The following is a 21,566-nucleotide window of genomic DNA, read 5'->3' as shown; positions in this document are numbered from 1 at the left end:
TTAAAGATAGAAATTTAGCATAAGAGAACAGTAAAGTTCCTGTCAAGGGGAAAATTGTATATATAAATGCAAACAAAAGCTAAATTTAGTTAACGAATTGTACATATATACTGGCACATAATTAGAACAGAAATATCTCAGATCTGTGTGCGCTCAAATACACTGCTCCTCATCCTACTAGTGTCTCAAATACAATCCATGTGCACTTTTGGAATTAGCATTAGCTTTTTCGGGATATAAACCAGGATACTCTTTAGGTTAATCACTGGACAGTAGTCTGAGATGCTATTCATGGTGCTAACATGGATCATTACATTTTGTAGATAACCTGACACCTAATTTTAGACAACATCATCATTCCTCATTTCCTCCCCTTTCAGATGAAACACTGCTAGAGCTGATTATATCACACATCTGACTGGTTTGATTCCACTTATTTGATTTCACTGTTTTTTTTCTAATTTATTTTTCCATTTCCAACCTCAAATGAAGAGAAAGTGAAACAACAACAAAATGAAAGGACCCAAGAAAAAAATAGCCTCAGAATAGCTGAATAGGTCCTGTAATAGGTATATAATCTGGGTGTTAATGATCTGAGTCATTAGGCATTCAGACAATAAAATTTGAAATAACTGAGTAGCTTGGGCACTGGACCAGGAATACTTCCCAGTCAAGCACCACAATGCTGGAAGAGATTTCTCTTTCTTTTTTTAAAATGTCATATTTAAATTTAGTTTTTTATCTCATGGTTTCACAGTAGAGTAAAAATGTTTGTCTATATTATGAATAAAGAGGGATATTTTTAATTACTGAATCCTTCCCACTTTGTGTTCAACATTATTTTATTGGACTTTCCATTAAATAATTAACAACCTCTAGAAATTAATATGTTTATCACATTATTTTTCTAGGGGTGGAATTGTAAGGTTACAAGCATAAAAATTATGTCTAAGGTAACTGCTAGCTAAGTGGTAGAACTGGGATTTGAAACTCTGGAGTCTGACTCCAGAGCACATACTTCTGCCCCCCGCACCCTGCTGAATTCACAGAGGCGTGTGAGAAAGAAAAGCCAGCTTAGTCAGTGTCTTCAATGAGATGTTTTTCAATTGCAAGGTCTTAAAATCCAGTTTTACTCACAGTTGAGACACAAGAGCAAAAATTGTGTTGTTCAGTATATCTGATAAATGTATGTTCTGGAAACCTGTGTAATAGCATTTTGTTGTTTTCTCTTCAGTGAGTCGCTGTTTTTACTGGATAATAAAATTATTGTCTGTTTAAAGCAGTTTCTTTTTTTTCTTTAATGGACATAGGAATGATTAGTATTTCTAGGCATGTGTTTCAGTTTTATTATAAGAAATAATAATCACCTCTCTAAAACCTGATTTAAAGTAATCTTACAACTGATCCCTGTCTAGTGTACAGAATGATTTTATATATACATGATAATAGGAAACACATTTTAACCTTTTTGGAACTTGAATTTTTATATAGACTTATAACTTCTTAGGTTGGTTTTTCTGTTGGTTGAAATAGATTGGCCTCATTATAAAGAGAATTTTAAGATTATTAGTCCTTCAAACCCTATAAAAAAAAACAAAAAAAGGAAGTTTTGTGTGGTTTTATCCAAATTTCATAGTTTTTATTTTATTTTATTAATTATTTTTTACTAGAAATAAATGGACTAAATGACCCATTAGCTATTTTACTGGCACATTAGAAGACAGATGGAATAAATTTGCCACCCAACTTTTAATAGAACACAAAAGAAAGTGAAAGTAGCATATAATGAATTTGCAAATGCTTTTGACATGAATATTTGCATATCACAAACATGTACTCAGCTATGATGCTTTAAGCATTTTTTATTTTGGATTAGGTACTATATAAAATATTTTTTAAATGCCTGGAAAAATCTCTGGTAGAAAAATTAACTGAGAAAACATTGGTATTGACTTTCTTCCTATGATTACAGCTTGTTAGTTGTGTTTAGAATGTGATAAAAATTTTATTTGACTCAAACACTAAAACTTAGTATCCAACAATCCTGTACTTAATTTTTGTAAAAAAAAAAAAGTGATTGGGCCTCTTGCATATGAATTGATTGAATTCTCATACATGCACACACACATACACACACACACACAACACATACACATCACACACATGCCACATGCACACATGCACATTCAGACGAAGTGCCCAAGGAAACTCAAAAGCTTAAGTGAGGTAAATACTAAAACTAACAAAATCTAAACAATGGGTTTCAAGATCATTCAGTAGCATTACATACATTTCCACTATCCTTCCACATCTGATTTTGAAAGTCAACTTTACTTTCACCCAATTTTTTATTTCAGTAAACCTCTTCTAAGCAAAGATTGTTATGGGCTTCATAACTGATATGACACTATTTTTGTTTCTGACAAACAGGAGAATTCCTCAAGAGAGGAACTCTATCATTAGCCTGTTATGGTCCCTCCCTCCACTCTTGTGTATTTAATCTCTCAAGGTTTCTTTTCTTAACTTAAAAATCTAATTTGAGATCGAAATCCTTCAATAGATACTGTACCATATGTAGTAAGTAGCAGCTGCTTTCACATAATTCTTTAGAAGACACAAATTTAAATCCCCCTAATAGACACTTCAAGACATCCTGCCCAACTGCAGAGAAGGCAAATGTTCACACTGCTCCCCCGAAGAAGAGAATGTTCTGTTTAAACACAGTGTTATTTCAGTTAGAATAACTTCCAGAAAAAAGGCACCAGGGAGTTCTGGCTCACAAAAGTGAGAGAAGACTGCTGTGGATTACAACTGATAAAGATCAGCGACAACATTGCGGCCACCTTATAAAACAAAATTAAAGAACTTAAGATTAGTTCCAGAATTATCCCAAATGTTTGAGTTCTTATACTGAAATTTGTTAAAACCAAAGCATTACATTGTTTTTAGTATTTCATGTTTTGGCCAAGATGATTCCTGCAAAGTTCCTCTGAGTGAAAACTAATTGAAGAACAATTATTTTGATTTTTCTAAAAATGTATGTGATTGAAATTCAGGTTGCTTTCACTGGAGTGTAATTCTTGGGCAAGAGTCCAGAGTCAACAAGCATAGCTAACTAGGCATAAATTTAAAGAGAAGTTCCATTTGGAAAAATCTCAAACATAACTTCAAATATGGAGCTCATGGTCCAATAACTGTGATATACTGATGTCCTCAGGAGTAAAAAAAATGAGTTTTGAGGCAAAATGTATAAATTAATCATGTGAGTTAATACTTTAAATGTCAGAGGAATTTCTCTAAAAATTAGGATAAGAGGATATTAAATATAGAAATAACATCTAATTGCCAGGGTAATTAAAAAATTTCCTCCAAACTTCTTTTGGATATTATTAGTTTTTTGTAAAAGAGAGACATGGAAATTATTTACCTGTTGAGAGATTTTAGAACTTAGGTGGAAATGAGCAGCTTCACGTGATGCCATATCAATGGTGTTTTAATTCAGTCTTCATACCTACCAGGAAGGTTACCATCTCTAAATAAGAAGTAATCCTTGTCATCTAGAATTACTTTGCTGCCTCCATATTCTGGGGGAAGAAATTTATTTCCAACTTTCATGCTAACAGCTAACTTGTTAAATCTTTCCACTCTTTCTTTTAGAATCCAAAGAGCTACTACTATTGCTTGCAGTACTTTTCCCTGAGATTTTTCTGGAAGCAAAATGCCCCTTTTGGTTAAAGTTTGGGCTGTCCTCCTTGCAAAGAATACTCAGTCAAAATGAGGAAGAACTGTTCTAAGTGCCTGTCCTGCCATGCCTCTCATGGCCTCAGTTCTTAGCTCGTTACTCTCCCTCCCCTCCACTCTTGATATAACTATCTCCTTACAATTCTTACCATCTAGAATATTATTTCATATCACCATAACTTTATGTTCAAAAATTTAAATAACTGCCTGGCCAGGGTGGCTAAGTGGTTGAGCATCGACCTATGAACCAGGAGGTCAGGGATTGATTCCCGGTCAGGAATGCCCAGGTGGCGGGCTCAAACACCAGGTGGGGGTGCGCAGGAGGCAGTGGGTCAATGATTCTCTTTCATCATTGATGTTTCTATCTCTCTCTCCCTCTCCCTTCCCTGAAATCAATAAAGTTATATTTTTTTAAAAAGTAAATAACTGTGGTACTTCAGTCAATAATGATAATATGTCTAGACTTCTGCCATTTATTCAACAAAGAATCATTGAGTGATTACTCTGTACCGGATTGTGCCTTTAGTGGGGGTATATCCAAGTCACCCAAACATCCCCTCTGGGAGCTTCCAGTCAGATTAGCTTTACTGAGCCTTCTCTTACCTGTGACTATACGTAGAGATTTATTCAAAATTTACTAAACCCATAATTTACGTAAATCCTATGAACCTTTAAAATTAATTCACATGTATTTTCAGCTTATGCACTAAAATTGTATTGATTGGGCTAGTCATTCAGGTTTTGTATATTTTTTAAAAGCCAGTGTGGAAAGCTAGAGATGAAATAGCAAAATTTCACTACCAGATATTTTCAGGTCCTATAATGAATAAAAATAATAGCTGGAAAGTTTTTTCTTTTTACTATGGCATCCTATTTTCAAATATTAAAATTTTTAAATTGTTTTGAATAGTAAGCATTATGTATACAGTCAAAATCTGTGAGTACGACAAGCAATTTGAGGGAGAAAGAAGCCCAAAGAGGCTAAAGCATATTTATTCTGAGATTAGTATCCTAGCCAAATTTCACCCTTTGGTCAGGTACTATTTCACTGGAACTTTGCAGATTATTTGAAGATAGACTAGTAAAGAACAGTAAAGAAGAACTGAATTCTTATGCAGAAAAGTTACCATTTGTTCTGAGCACACTACAATTTAAATCAGGTCAATTGTTGGGTGTACGTACCTACACTTTATTTTCCTCTGAGTTTGTAGCACATTGGATGTGGTAATTCTTCATTATTTCCCTTTTACTTTTAAAGTATTTTTTATTTTAAATATTTTAAAACTTGAGCAAAAGAAAACGTCACCTTCCATGGTTATTAGCTTTTTTTCCTGTGTTAAAAGACCAGGCCTTTTACAATAACACCAGCATGAATTCTTTCATGGTATCCCAGGCCTAGCACAATGCAGGAAGTCATAGAAATCTCACAGAGCACCTTAATCATTGAGCCACTCTGTTTCTGCTCAACAAATAATAGTAACCACCCGAGGTGCTCAGACCAAACAATTTTGTGTATCTTCAAGTTTAGCTTGGCTTCAATACTTAAGCATGCACAGCAGAAATGGAGAAATGGCTGAAAGGAAACACCAGTGATTATTATGAAGACTCAAAAGAGAGTTTCTTATCAATAATATTAACACTAAAATTATTTTTTAAGTTGCCCACATGCCATATGTTCTCGGACACCTTTTTATGGCATTCTTCTGGATTTAGATTTTAGAGAGTAGAAATGGTGCCATTTCTCAGCAGGAGAGAATGGGCAAATGCTGCCATCTTCTGGCCATAGCCTGATTGAAATGGGAAGATGGAAAAAACATTTAAGTATGGTGAAAAGCATCATTTGAAAAACAAATAACTCTTCCAATGTTTTTAACAGGAGTGTGATCAAGTTCATATAGATGATGTCTCCTCTGATGATAATGGGCAGGACCTAAGGTAAGCCGTGGCTTTTAGTACGCTATTTCCTACAGAAATTCAGCTATGGAGTTTTGCACATGTAATTATTTCTTTTATCTCTTTTTAATATATTTTGGGTGTTGCAGTACCTACAGTTTTGCAACTGATGGCTTCCATGCAGCTGCAAGTAGTGCAAACCTTTGTTTGCCAACAGGTGTAAGAGGAGGGGTTGACTGGATGAGGAAGTTGGCTTTTCGTTACAGAAGAGTAAAAGAATTATACAACACCTACAAGAACAATGTCGGAGGTATGTGTGGCTTTTTAATTCTAATAAAGGCACTCTAGATAGAGGTAGAATTTGAACTGTAGTTCCATGTTCCATATTAGAGATTGGCCTACTATGAAATAAGTTATCAAGAGCTCATGTGACCTACATTGAGCCAAAATATTAAGTTTCTGAGTGGGTAAAGGGGGTGGAGACCTGACAGCAAAATAAAACGTGCAGCTCTGTCAAGGGCATTGGAAATTCATTATTCCCAGGCTCTTGATCAAGATAGACAGCAGGACATTTAGTTTACCTTCTTCAGCTATGATGCTACCAGTGAAAACCAGGCAGAGGGACATATGGAAGCAGAGGGAAGACCTGTTTAAAGACGAGAGCTCCAGTCATGGAAACAGAGTTGCTAGAAGCATTACCTTGCTGGAATCCTACCAGAAATAAATATAAACAAGTGGTTTTTTTTTCATTTTGAAAACTTTAAGAAGTCTCCCTTCCTTTCTGAGATCAATTTTAAAAATATATTTTAAAACCTGTGACTTTAAAACTAAGATCTTGAATGCGCTTCTCGATATCATAAACCTTGATGATCTCTACTATTAGGATCAATTTTGGGTCAAGATCCTAAGATTAGCCACGAGGTCACATAAAAGGTTTCTCTCCAGGCTTTGTTTTTCTTTTTTAAAAATGAAAAAAAGAATGATGAATAAGGAACATAAGCCAGAATTAAAATGGGATGATACAACTAAATACTTGTGCATACTATACATATGTATATGTACATCCACATACATGTCATTGAATACAATATAGTAAATAAAATGTTTATCCATATTAAACACATCTATACTCATCATGAGGGTCGAACTGTGTGTCCATTCATCTATATCCCAGTGCCTTGCTAGCCTTAAGATACATAACAGATGCTCAGTAGATACTCAGTAACTATAAAAGAAGAAAAAAAAATACAGACCCTAAATAATAATGTTAGACACCATAAGGATGGTTACATGTGGACAACCTTCATTTCCAAATGAGCAATAGGCCCTTGCAGGCTACTGACTTGCCCGGAATTTTAGGAGGGCAACTCAGGTTTCCTAATTCATTCTAATGCTCTATATAAGACACTTCATAAAATCAAGTAAATAGGTATTCTATTTAAAATCAATTGTGGGTGATATGTTTAACTTTAAAATAAATATCCTTTTGGAAAATCTGAATTTTTATCACCCAGGTATGTAATTATTTCCTTCTTGAAGAGTATTATTAAAATTATTTCAACGTTAACAAGATTACTAATAAATAATCATATATCTTAAAAAGTTTAAACAATGGCATGAAAGTCCATTTCTTTCTTTCTTTCTTTTTTTTACAATTTGAAATCTTGCCTTTATTTTTCATGGTTGTAAACACTTTGCCAACATCACAACTTCCTGTAAATATCATAGTTAGTGGCTGCATATTGTTCCATCATAAAGCCATGACACAACATATTAATTTTTTTTCTTCCTTTATTGATTAAGGTATTACATATGTGTCCTTATCCCCCCATTGCTGTGACATGTTAGCATCTCTAGATTGGGATAAGGACTATATATGTGTTCCCAGTATTCTGAAATACAATTAAAATAAGAATTTTTCTTTGTAATAGATTTACATGATCTTGTTTTGCCATAAAAGGAAGGACTTAAGCAAAAAAAAAAAAGCATGTTTTTTTTTATCATAACATCAACCTAGTTTCAACCATTGCCTGTAACTGATTTTCAACACAATTTTTAACTTGTCATAAAACAAAATATTTCTGACAGCTTTAGTACAAATATTAGAAACATTCTATAAGCTACATGTGATAATGCCATCATTACTGTTTCAGAGTGGTAATGGTTGTGGTTATTAAGAAGCTAAACATTTTCAGACAGCCAAAGCATTTGAGGTATGGTAACCCTTACAGGAAGCTGGTAGATCCTGACCTCTCCTCCAGACCTCTTGCATCACAGCCTTGGAGTGGGACCCAGGCAGGGGAGTGGTCAAAGCTCCTCAGGTGATTAGCATCTTCTGTGCCAGATTCTAGGTTCAGTGAGGGCAGAAACTGTGACCCATGGCCCACTGTTGCACTGTTACATCCCAGTTTTCAGCCCAGTACCTGATATCTAGAAGTTGTTCAATAAATACTTATGGAATGAATGAATAGATAATCAATTCTGAAATGAAGGATAATATTACTATAAATCAGTCTCTCTCTCAATTTCTGATATCGGCTGGAATAAAAATAATCTAACCTAACAGAAAGGAGACCAAACGAGGTGTTCCTGGATAAGGTTCATCTCCTGACCCTGCCTTGCTTTCGGTGTTGCAGGACTGCTTGGCCCTGCCAAGAGAGACGCGTGGCTGCAGCTAAGGGCCGAGATTGAAGGTTTGACAGACTCCTGGCTAACAAATGCACTTAAGTCTTTATCAATTATTAGTACTAGGTAAGTGGTATTGTTGCAGTTTCTATATATATATTGTATTAAAGGTATAGTCTTACTAGCACAACATACATAAATATGTTTTACTTTTTAGACTATTGTAGTATTTGAAGGGACTGAACAATTCACTGTGTCCAATGATTTTCAGTGTGTATGTGTTTTGGGGTAAAGGATGAGGGTTGCTGCCTCTCAGAATAACCAGGAGATCCCATCTCTTTACCCTTCTCTCCTCATAACCACTAATCCCCACAGAAGAGCATGTGATTTCTAATTTAAAAAAAAAATTATAACTGTTGGTGACAAAGTATAGAAGATGATGGCAAAAATAAAACCACTGTCTATGCAAAGAGTGGATGTTTTAAGTCTTTATGTCATTGTAGATAATATGCATGCCTTAAATGCATCAAAAAAATGAAGACAAAAGCCCAGCTGGCCTAGCTCAATAGTTGAGTGTCAACCTATGAACCAGGAAGTCATGGTTCGATTCCCGGTTAAGGCATATGCCCAGGTTGCAGTCTCAATTCCCAGTGGGGGATGTGCAGGAAGCAGTAGATCAATGATTCTCTCTCATCATTGATGATTCTATCTCTCTCTCCCTCTCCTTTCCTCTCTGAAGTTAATAAAAATATTTTTTTAAAAAAGAAAGAGAAAACTCTTTTAAAAAATTGTAACCTTTGTGTTGTTTGAACTACACAGTGAAGTACTGACTTGTTAGTGTCAATAATAGTATTGAATAGACTTATAACTAGTTGAACAGCATGTGCCATAAATGCTAATGAATAAAATAATGTAAATCTGGAAGTCATAGCTAGCAAGGTGAGGGATGAGTCTTTGTACTATCCTGTTCCTTAGTTTTGTTTCTGAGTAAGAGGAGTAAATAAATGCATGCTTAACAAATTGTGGATAACACAAAATTCAGTGGGGAAAGGGGATGTTTGGGCTGGTTGAGTCAGCATACAGGAAAACCTTGGCAGGGTAGAAGGAGAGTCCAATATTTGGAACATGGAAGTAAAGGAGTGTGTCAAATCCTGCGCCAGGTTTCTAGCCATGGGCCATGACCAGCATCTGCACTGATAACAGAAAGGCTAAGTGGGGAGGGGAAGGGCAGTGGCCCCTGGGGTCAGGCTGGGGAAGCCAGGACAGAGTACTCTGCCCAGATGTGGGCACCACATTCCAATGGGCTGTGACATATTTGAAGCCTCTTGTTTCCAATGGCCAGAGGGTTTAGGCTGTGGAAACCACATGAAAGGAACAGTTGGAGGGAGGAACCACAGAGTTTAGTCTGAAGAAGAATCATGTGTGGAACAATAATACCAATTCAACTACTTGAGATGTTAGGCTGAAAACAAATCACATTTCTCTGTGTCTGTGAAGGAGAGAATTAGGACTGCTGAGGAGGAATCCTAAGAAAGGGTGTTCTCGCTCCATGAGAGGAAGAATTGTCACAATTAGAGGTTGCTTTTATGATGATACTTGCTGCCCTGAGATCTCTGTAACTGGTGGCACAGAGACCAAAGGTCAAGAAAGCTGGGGGGATGAGGATTCCTGAGGCCCTGAAATTCTGTATAAAACATAGTGGAATGTGTATGTCTCTGGGGAAGAGTTCAACAGCTTTTATTATTTTTAAAAAGAGGTCTCGTAGATAGTTAAAAACCAAAGGTTATGACATTATTATATAGATTCTATGTGTGTTATACATAATATAATTATACTAGAGACCCAGTGCACGAATTTGTGCACAGGTGGGGTCCAGCCGGCCTGCCCCAATGGGGGCCGATCGGGCCGGGCTGGTGATGGGGAGGAGCCACGGGTGGTTGGCTGGCCGGCCTGGCCCCAATCAAGGTGCTGGGGGCCGATTGGGGCCCGGATCAGGCTGGTTGGCTGCTGGTCATTCAGGTTGTTCCACCATTCTGGTCACTGGGCTTTTATGTATATAGATAGAGATTATTATTGAGGCCAGGTTTCTGAAAATTAATATAGAGAATGTTTTACAGCCCTCACCAATATGTATTAAAAACTCATGATACAGACGAACAGAGAAAGGTCCATAGCTATGTGCCATCTGATTCCCAATTTCACAGGTGTGGTTGTGAGCCCCTCCAAGTAGGATGGCTCAATTTCCCATAGTCTAGAAGGAGGACCACTGTTCCTTCTTCCTGGGTCTCTGCCTCACAGCAGTCTCCACTCTCTTGGCATTTCCTTTTTCTCCCCACCCCAGTACTACCATGAAAGAAATAGCTATAAATTGCAGAATGAGAGATTCTCACTCTCAAAGGGAGGACCTTTGAAGAGGACTAAAACTTCGGCCATTAATTCAATTGCTCTTTATTGTTGCTGAAGAAGAGATTCAGGGATTCAGCCCCTTCTGTACTAAATAAGGATCCCCTCCAGGTTTCCTTCTTCAGGATCCATTATCTGTGCCATTTCTTGTACAAAATCCCAAAACTCCTGTCACCCATCCTATCACCCTCTTTCTGCCTATGTCCTCTACTTTCCCAGGGTCTGAACACACAAGGACTTAGAGTCTTGTCACCCTAACCAATACCTGCTCTGGATACATTTAAAACTTAGAGTTAGGCCATCCTCCCTCTCCTAACCTTGCCATGGCTGCTAAAGGCTGAGGTAGGTATTCTCTGAGGTTCCACAGGGACCTGATGAGACAGTTATTACAGAACACATTTAATATTGGCAGGTGTCTTATTTACTTGTCTCTGTATCTATCTGCCAGGAGCTGGTCCATCCTTGCTGCTTGACACAGTCGCTGCAGGGAAGAAACATCTGCACAGCATATGTTTCAAGGGACCTGACATATATAGCATACTGTTCTTAATATGTTTGCTCCCCTTAGCGCTATGTGTTTTAACCAAGGTCACCTCTCTGAGAAAGGTTGTTTCCCCAGGTAGGGATTTTCCCCTGAAGTTAGGGAGGGAATAAAACCCCTTAACTAAGTGCCAGGCGGGTAGTTAATCACTTTAACTACGAACAATCAGGCTTAAGCTACATAATCTTTACTCCCTGGAATGGAGATAAGAAACGCCCTAACCTTTGGAATAGAAATTGATAGGATTAAAATCAACTGGTATAAATACAGATGTAACAAGACAACAGGACAGAGAACCTAGAGAGAGAACCTAGAGACTGGACTTGGCTGGAGATCCTACACAGAACCTAGAGACAGGACATGGCTGGAGATCCTATACACAACCTAGAGAGAGAACCTAGGGAGAGAACATGGCAAAAGATCCTGGACAGAACCTGGCTACAGAACCTGACTACAGAACTTGGCAACAGAACCTAGAGGCAGGACTTGGCTGGAGATCCTACACAGAACCTAGAGACAGAACCTAGCGAGACAACATGGCAAAAGAACCTGGACAGAACCTGGCGACAGATCTTGGCTGGAGAACCTAGACAGAACATGGCAGGAGAACCTAGAGACAGGACTTGGCTGGAGATCCTGGCTAGGCTGCTGATCAACTGAAAGCTGTCATTCCTTCTTCGCCGACTCCGTCCACACCTTTGGGGACCCCTGGACCCACTGGGGTTGGACCCCAGCATCTATCTTGTGATCCAGAAGGGGAGAAAAACACTCCATACATTTATGACTTCTTTTTGCCCATTTTCTTCTATTTCCCCATTTGGGGATATATTTCTACCACCTGCCATGGTGCCTGCCAGGTAGTAGGCACTCCATAAATAACTGTTGAATAAATGGTTAGATTATCAGGTGCTTTTTACTGTGGAACTGAGATGACAGTGATAGTTTAAAATCTGTACTCATAGAGACTATTTAGTATTAGAAAACAAATATGTGTATTTCCTCCCTGTCTTAGGAGTAACTGCGTAAATGTCTTGGTAACGACAACCCAACTGATCCCAGCGCTTGCGAAGGTTCTACTCTATAGTTTAGGAGGTGCTTTCCCCATTGAGAATATTTACAGTGCAACTAAAATAGGTAAGAAAATTATTTCTAAATCGGTATGAAATGTGTTCTCTTCTGTGTTTGGGAGGATTTTCTTAATTCGAATCTCTGCATGATTCTCCATGTCATCAATTTTGCTGTTAGAATACCAAGCACATTTGGATAGCACTCAAATAACAAAGTCCCCTCCATCTTACAAATGCACATTTTATAAAACCTGTTATCTGAACCCAGCAACTGGGTAGTACTGACTCATTTTATTATATACATATATATTTCATCATGACACATGTTTTCCGACTAATGCACAGTATCTCTAGTCATGCATTTAATATTTTATTTAGCATGGTACATAGTATTTTATCCTTGCATATGTAATCTAAATCTAACATAAAAATACTATTTTGGCAGGGGAGTGTCAGATGGCTTGAACTAGTGTCCTTAATTCCAGAAAAAAAATAATTTCATGAATTAGAAAACATAATTGGAACATTCATAACACATGAATGGCAAGAAATCCACATTTCCAAAACTGTTCAGTAGCAATCAAAGGATGACAACCTTGCTTATTTGTTAATATCAATTTGTGGAGTCATCTTTTACTCGAAGTGCCTTTCACAGACTAAGACTTCTAGTTAATTTTCAAAAACAAAACTTTATCAACTTCTGCCATCCTGAAAGAGTTAAATAAAACAGGTCATGTATTCTCTGTCTGTCAAGGAAATGCCTGGGGAAATAGATGGGTTGGGTAATGTGCCCTGAAGGTCAACAAACTTAGGCTCTGGCACCTCGACAAGAGAAGTTCAAAATCCTAAAATCCCTTCCCAAAAATAACCCGCCCTGGGCCTTGCAGAGTTTTGATATTGACACAGGCAAAAGGAGCCCTAGTTGCAGCTGTTTGGGGAGTGCAGTTAAAGAGAGCCCCAGGCTTTGAAAAAGTAAATTCTACGTTGTCTTAAGCACTGCAGTTCAGAGCCCTGATTTCAACCCCATTCATTTTTGTATAAATGTATGTATTTATGCTAGCAGGATTAATATATAGAATTTTGCGTTATGAAATATCAAATAATTTTATACCAGGAAAACATTTCTTCTAGTAAGGATAATATTTATTTATTGGCCAAATTATTTCTAATTTTTAATCTGAAAAAAAAATATTTTTATATTTTCCTTTAAGATAGTATTTTTTTGGAACTATCAGATTAAGAACAAGTACAGAAGTAACTATGACTACATGAACATTCTGGGAATGAAAATCAGAGAATAATGCTAATGTTATAAAACTGAAGAATGTGTAGAGATCCTGCGAGTTGTCCCCATAGTGCAGTCAGTGGATATAGTGTCACCAGTGCTGTGGGCCACACAGCACTCTTAGTACACTTAATCTGAGCAGACTAGCTCCCAGCCACTTGAAGAAAAAGTTATATGTTAAGGTAAATCCACGTCTTAGTATTCCCTCTTTCCTAATAGGTGAACCTTCAATAATTCACAATAATATTTTCAGCTGACCTGTCTATACTATTTAAAATTAACTGGCAAAAAATTCTACATCTAATGAAAAGATAAATGTTAAAACTTACAGTTGTTTGCAAGGATGTTCGATATAAGTGAATGATACTAACATTTTCTCTGGGTCAAATGCTTGACCCTACAGCTTTTTTTGAAGCATGGAACGTATTTGTTTGATAGTCTGTCCCCAAGTAAAGACTTAAATTATTCAAACGTATTTGTTGATTTCATTAACCCAGAGGCTGCAAGCTAGTTTTAAGTGATTGATGTTCAAGAGAAATTAACTTGCCACTTTATATGAATCTTTAGGTTAATGAATGCAATGGCTGGAAGAATAAGCAGTGCATTGTTTTTCAGGCAAGGAAAGCTGTTTTGAGCGTATAGTGTCCAGATTTGGCACTAACATAACTTATGTTGTGATTGGAGATGGCCGAGATGAGGAGCATGCCGCTAACCAGGTAACTTCACTCTGAACTTTATCTCATTTATCTTCCAGGAAAAGAAAGTTGCTTTGAACGAATAATGCAAAGGTTTGGCAGAAAAGTAGTATATGTTGTAATTGGGGATGGTGTAGAAGAAGAACAGGCAGCAAAAAAGGTAACCTGTCTCAAACAATGTTGGTGTGATACTTCTAATGCAAGCTTTTTCGTTTGCATTCCTGTAGTTTGGCCCAACGGCAGCTTGATAAGTGATTTAAATTTATAGATGCAAAGCAGTAAGAGCATGAGAAGGTCAATACTTACATTCAAATAAACCATTTGGAGTCTAGCATTTTTTGCCTGAAATTTTACAGGAAATGCAGGAAAATTTAGTTATATTTATTTGTGTGTATGTGTGTGTGTGTGTGTGTGTGTGTGTGTGTGTGAGAGAGAGAGAGAGAGAGAGAGAGAGAGAGAGAGAGAGAGAGAATGAGAGAATGGTCTATAAGAAAGATGGGGGAAATAACCATTTTTAAGCACATGATTTTCACAATATAAAGAAGTTTAATGAGCTTCATACAAAATCATGGGATTCAGTTCTTACCCTTTTCCCCATCCATCCTCTATGCTTTTTGTTCCCTGTGAGTGCCTGGTAGCAAGTATGCTCCCTGATGACAAATGCTGAGGGTAGATTTAATAGCCGAAGGAGAAACTGTTATGAGAAAATTTAATAAACACTACTGGAAAGGGATGTACTATTCAGATCCTTTTGTGCCAACTTGTAGAGACTTAGAGGCCACATGCCTCACATCTTCTAGAAGCGTGTTGTCTATTTTGGTGAGCCACTGGTACGTGATTGGAGCCAAGCAGCTGGCTTTGAACATATTCAGAAGTTCTCCTAGGCCCTAGGTATTTAAATAAGCCTTTTCATCTGGCCCATATTTCTGAAGAAGATATCACGGCAGTTAAAAACCATTAAATGGTTGGTCCAAGATCAAAAGAGGAATGATATCAGGATTGGCCCAGACACCAGACTGTCAGTCAACACAACGGAGACATACTGCTTCCTTTTCTGAATGATAGCAAAGCTATCATCTAGCCAGGACAACAGTGATATCATTTATAAACAAAGCAAAATGATGAATTAATATTTGGAAACAATGACACATCAGCTTATATTGTTTCAATAGAAAGAATGCTGTCCTTTTTATCCTGAGGAGATTTCAAATCATCATCTAATAAAGCCTTCACTAAACACTCGCATGTGCTGAAGTGTTTACCTGATCCCCCCCAAATCAACATAAACAATTTCCTAGAAAAGTTTAGAGCTTTCATAAAAAGAGAAAGGAAATGATTTGTGTGTGTAGTCAATTCAAATCAAGCAAAATGGAGAAAGAGAACGAGTTCCCACTTTAAAAGGTGTGCTGACGTGTTTGGCAGCCATTAACACTCAGAGAGCCTGTGCAGGCTCAGCCTCCCACAGAGGGCCTGGGTCTTAATTAGCAGTCAGTGACCCTAGACAGCAACTGGCCCTTTGGACATTCTGTATGATGCGTCAGGGATGCAGTCTCCAGAAATGCAACTTTCATTGCTGACTACTATTTGAAATCCTTCCAGTGGCACACAATAGAAATATCTTCTGGAGTTTGTCAATGTCCTGAGTCCATGTTGTTTTGATCTTCATGTTGATACCATAATAACTCACAACAAATAGCAGTCAGTGCAAGCCACTACAAGTGAACATTTTACATGTCTTTTAGCCTATGTGACATTCACTTATATTTGGGTCAGGGCAATAAAATTCACTTTTCCAAACCAGAAACAGTATATGCCTTTGAAAATGAAAACTTATACCCTAGTTGTTTATGATAGATTTGGTGTACCCGTTTCTTGTAACCTCTGTTTTACACCTAAAACTTCAAGAGAAAAAGGATGATTCCAGGAGGATGAGAACCTCAGTCAGAATGCTATTTCCAAATGGTTGTTTATGTAGGTACAGTGTTGGTGATGGTGAAGGCTTATAATTCTATTTTGAAACACAGGTGGTTGGTTCCTCTAGTGACCATAATGCATGCTTTTCTTTGAATGTAGCTGTAATCGCATGTGCAGAAATATTAAGTACTGTTTTATTATTACAAATAGATCTGAGCTGAATGAAAAAAATGTAATTCTAGTGAATTTCTGTGTTTAATTTGATCTAAAAATATAGGGTGTTTTTTTTGTAAAATGAAAAAGAAAATTCAAAGTTTAGGAATAGTAATGTAGTTGCATTCCCCCATAGAAATATATAATACAAACCATATTTGTAATTTTAAATTTTCTAGAAGCTGTGTTTTTTAAAAAAAGTAAAAACAGACCAAATTAATTTTAGTAATATATTTTAATCCAATGTACCTAAAACATTATGTCTCAACTCCTAACAAATATGAAAATTATTAATAAGATGTTTACATTCTCTTTTTTTACATTCAATATATATTTTGAACTGAACAAGCCACATTTCACGTGCTCAATAACCACATGGGACTACTGACTATCCTTTTAGACAGCAAAGAATTATGTAACAATAGTGATTATTATTTTAATGATTGATTTTATAATAAAATGTATTCTTCACTTTTTATACAACCATATTTTCATTATACAAAATATGTTATATAAATATATGTTCTATAAGATGCCATCATCCAAAAATTACAAGTAATGCTTTGATTTTAATTGTTCTAGTACAGTGTTCCTTTTTTTCAATATCCACAATGGAGTTGTTTCATTTATGTTTTTTTGAACACATCCCACTATGAAATTTTAAGCCACACAGATACCAGATACTGGTATATTTTTGTAGGGCCACCAACCATTGTAATGCCTAAGAATGTTTGCCCCAGAAGAACCCTTTTTTGTCCCTTTGCCTGTTTCTCCCCCCGTGAGAATGATTGCAAGAGTGCTTTCTCTCAATCCCACACCAGTGAAATAAATTGGTCAACTCTACTGACTTAAACCAGTTACTCCAGAAAAGTAAGAGAGTTGATCAACTCCACATTATTTTCAACCTTATATAGATCAACTTCGAATTATTTTTTACATAGAAAGGGACTCACTCTTTTCCTCTCAGAAAGACAAAAGACCTGAGGCTTAGGAAGTTTATCATGTTTAAATTTTGTTTTTAACTGAGAGATGGAACTTTAGGAGTGAGGTAGTGATTAAAACTTGCTTTCCATCAGCCTCATAGGATTTTGATGCCCAAATTGCTTTCCCAGATGCTGCTGTTGATAATGATACTTTCTACAATAAATAGTAAACTACCTAAGAAACCTCTATATGTACTTTTCCTATCATCAATATCCAGTTCAGATCTATTTCTCTATTATTTTGACAATGCCATATTGATGCTACCAAGCCTTAGAATATGATCATCCCTCTCCTAGACTCCCTTCCTTGAACCTGGGTGGACTACACATCCTTGTGTGTACGGCTGCTTCATTGAGACCATAGTCATGATCTCTCTCCATCCCTTCCCCTTCTCTTTCCCATCCCCCCTCTCTTAACCACACAGCACAACATGCCCTTTTGGAGGATATCAAGTCACTCAGACCTCTTGGCTCTACATCAAGCACTGGAATTAGAGTATTTGTAACTGTGTTCTCTAGCTGGAGATCCATTTTTTATATATATTTCAAGTACACTGAATTTTATGTGTGATTCAATGCCTCTGGCTTTACACATATAAATTGTCTTAAAGGATGAAATCATATTTGGAATGAAAATTCCAGAATGAAGAATTCAGATTGCTGAACGGGATTAAACTTTAGTGCTACAGAAAGGAAGCTCTATGGTCTTATATTTACAACACTTTAATGGTTTAACACAACAAAACAAAACAAATCTGTGGAGGTTGCTGGTACACACCGAATGAGTCCTAACTGGAATTAACAGTTTTAGCAAAGAACTCTTACCCTGGCAAAGCACCGACACGTGCTCCGTCTGACAAGGTGGTGTTCAACAACATTCCTCACAACTGGAGAACTTCTCAGCCCTGAGGTTTGAATCTGACTTTAGCCTACCTAGCCCAGAAAATCTGAATTGGAATGCACTCAGACTGTATAAGGACAATCCTATCTAGACCTGTAATTTGTGTAAATTATTGATGAAGATAATTTACTGTGACTTTATTAGCAGCTGACTTTGAAAGTGGATGCAATTTTTCTTTCATTTGTTCGGGAGGGAAGCGGGAGGGGAAATGGGAACCTAATATTGTCTCTTTTTTTAAGTTTGGCAAACAGAATGTTCATACTGATGTGTTGTGCCTTAAAGATAAGACAGCATTTGTGTGTTACAATGTAACTTTGGTTAAAAAATCTCTGTAGATACTGACAAAACAAACCTTTGTGATCATTCTTAACATGACCAAATTTAAAATTCAAGCTATCAAAGCTTAATAATGCATCAGCAAGAAACTGAATATCTGTTGCAATAAGAAAACAATACTAATAAAACAAAGCTTGTGTTTTATTTGGGTTCTTAGTAATTCCAGTAATTGTATGAGGCAACTATTTGTGCATCCAACCATAAGCAGAAGGTATGGGAAAGACTGTGGGACCTTTACTTAGGAAGTGAAGTGTACGTTGAAGTCCTGAGTACCCTTTCTACAGTTTTATTGGGGAAAATTAAGAGCCATATTCATGATGACTTGCACTGTTTTGATTGTGACTTTTTTATAAGTGTAAGTTGTGTAGAGGAAAATATTCTCGTAAAAATTATAAGCAAGTATCACATAAACTTTCTTAGAATATGCCACGAACATGGCTTAAAATTCACATTGAGCAAACAAGGCTTAAAATAAAGCTAAGTGTATTTATTCCCAATGCCATTGCAAAAATGAAATGTCACCAGTAGTGGGAGGTGGATGCCCCAGATGGTTTCTAAGGGAAAAAGTGAATCAATGAAAATTTTACCTAGAATATCGTCATAAAATAAATTAGCAAGTGAGCCGGATCTTGGCAGCATTACTAAAATTACAACAGTGAAGTAGCACCTGGTTCTCTGTCTTTACACATCAATCAAGTTTTTCTCCATTACAGACCTACATACCTTAGTTTCTGCCTGCACTGTTACTGCAAAATGGACTGCATTCATTGCACAGAGAACCTGTCATTGTTGTGTTTGCATGTTTTGTGTTTTTTTTTCTTGGTGTGTAGCCCATCTTAGGAACACGGTACAGGTTCTCTTGTCATTTTGTGTGACATGATTTCCCTTGTGGAAATTTAAGACTTCAAGATCTAGGTGTGTTTTCATGACGTCTGCACCTGCAGTTCTGTGTTTAAGTGTCATACTGTGGAGCTGGGGTCAGCTACCAGGCAGCGCCCTAGCCAGACGCTGATTGGGATAGTTCACCATCGGAGGCTCCAGTGGCTCCCATAAGGTCAGTGCTCTGCACGCTGATCACGACATTCACTGTGCAAATGTGATTTTCTTTTCCAGGCTACGAACCTGTATTTCTTTACTGAATGCAAAGGCCATGTTTATGTTGGGCAGAAAGAAATTGAGTTCCAATTTTATATAAACTTGTGATTTCATCACTCAGAACATATACTTACTCTTTAAATTGTGTAGCTTTTGGCTACCTCTGCCCTAAGTACAGTTGCAGACAAATTAAGGTTGGAATGCTTTTAATAATGATAATAATAATAATAATTCTTAATTTTTGTTAGCCTGTAGCTTGAAAATAACAGTTTAACAAATTAAAGAGCTGCATTGATTATCAATAATTATATTTTGTGCACTAAAACCGTAAATATTTATTACTGTGAATAAAACGAAAGTATCTTAATGGTATAGCCAGTTTCTTTAAATGACAGAATGGTGGCATTACATCTAAATTTTTAATTCTTTCTCATATCAAACAAGCAAGGCTTCTTATGCTGCTAAACCTGCAGGTGCAAAGAGGGCAAAGAGAGAGGTCGCTGCTTGCACCACCCAGTGCTATTTCCCACACAAATCTTCTCTGATTATGTGTTCAGAGAGGTTGCCAGCATAAAACCTAAATGCTGGGTTAAAGAGAAGAGCCTCTGGCACCATGGAGCAGGCCAGTGAGCCGACGTCACAACTTGTCATGCGACTTTGAGCATGCTCAGACTAGAACCCTTCCCTTCCCGCTTTAGTAACAGAAGATCCTCATCCTTTCTGATCCGGAAAAAAAAAAATTAATCAACCAACAAAAAACAGCCCCTTTGGCAATATCCACACTCTATTTACCTATAGAATATTGTGCCTTTTTGTAAGCCAGTTTGAAAAATATTCTGCCACAAAAAAAAATTTGGGCTACTTTATGTACAAATGTGGCATATGACTAGGAAAGGTAACCATCTTGTGTTACACCTGAAATATCAAGATAGATGGCCTGGGTATAATATTACAGCATACAAGATTAAGTCACTATACCCCTCAAAGGTTTGTAAATCAAAATCAGAGGCAAAAAAAAAATAGAATCATGCAGTTTGTGCACAGTAGATAATAACTCTCTAAATTTATTTTCTTCATTTTTTGATGAGCTAAGATGCAAAATAGTGTCAACAGCATGCTCCAGTATGAATTATTTTAAAGCTCATTTGTTTTTGACAAGCCTATATTCTCAGTGAATATGGCATTTAGTATTTCTTTTAAAAACACACTTAAGCATCATGAGCCAAAGTTGCATTTTGACTCCCTACTATGGTAGCATTATGGAGATCTCACAGTCAAAGGCAAGGGTTTCTGTTATGTATTAGTAATGTATTGATTATGGGGGCCTACATAATTTAAAGAAATGTAAATTAATATTAAAAGCTTGTAAAAATATGTACATCTTTACTATTTCTCAATAAATACCTTTGGAAATGTTTTCATTTTCTTCACCCTCCCATGTTGTAGAGTTTTTGTTGTGTGTATTTAGCACGATTCTAAATAATGTGAAATTTGTATTTAGGTTTCTTGATGTATTTTTACTTTCCCTTTTTTGTGTGTGCCTAAATTGTATAAATTTGCAGTTAAGACAAGCTAGGATATAATACAGTAAATGTAACTAAATGTGGGCTGGTGTACTAAAAAGATGTGAGTTGAATAGTTTTTTGCACAGAGGTACTACATTCAGGTATAATGCATAATGTAGTCATAGTTTTTTCGTGATAAAGTAATACCTTTTAAAATATTTAAAGCAAGTTCCATTGAGATGAATATGGACATAGTTTATAAGTAGCTTCCAAGAGTGATAAGGAACATTTTTCTGAAAGAAATTCGACAGCTTCTTTATTATCCTGTGTGTAGTATTCGCAAATCTGTTGCATATGTAAACCAACGGC

The 21,566-nt window shown here is 36.7% G+C and overlaps 1 protein-coding gene and 1 pseudogene across 5 annotated transcripts in view; one reads left to right on the top strand and one right to left on the bottom strand.

Moving 5' to 3' along the window:
* Window positions 1-21,008, top strand: part of EYA4 (EYA transcriptional coactivator and phosphatase 4) — a 235,782-nt gene extending 214,774 nt beyond the window's left edge. For 2 of the 5 annotated variants that reach the window (XM_023750246.1, XM_023750249.1), the window contains 6 exons: window positions 5,618-5,676; window positions 5,784-5,944; window positions 8,271-8,385; window positions 12,216-12,337; window positions 14,310-14,410; window positions 17,786-17,866. In XM_023750246.1, coding sequence (XP_023606014.1) covers window positions 5,618-5,676; window positions 5,784-5,944; window positions 8,271-8,385; window positions 12,216-12,337; window positions 14,310-14,410; window positions 17,786-17,866 — 639 coding nt within the window. Of the gene's footprint in view, window positions 1-5,617; window positions 5,677-5,783; window positions 5,945-8,270; window positions 8,386-12,215; window positions 12,338-14,170; window positions 14,272-14,309; window positions 14,411-17,785; window positions 18,262-20,249 lie in introns of those variants that run through there. The other 3 variants (XM_023750247.1, XM_006084462.3, XM_023750248.1) reach the window with 3 other exon arrangements.
* LOC102432487 lies at window positions 3,499-3,810 on the bottom strand (annotated as a pseudogene).
* Window positions 21,009-21,566: the final 558 nt, after the last annotated feature.

The sequence above is a fragment of the Myotis lucifugus genome, unplaced genomic scaffold, assembly GCF_000147115.1.
Source record: "Myotis lucifugus unplaced genomic scaffold, Myoluc2.0 scaffold_11, whole genome shotgun sequence".
In the NCBI taxonomy this organism is placed as follows: domain Eukaryota; kingdom Metazoa; phylum Chordata; class Mammalia; order Chiroptera; family Vespertilionidae; genus Myotis; species Myotis lucifugus.
Note: the sequence above shows the minus strand (reverse complement) of the source record. Positions and strands in the feature narration are given on the sequence as shown.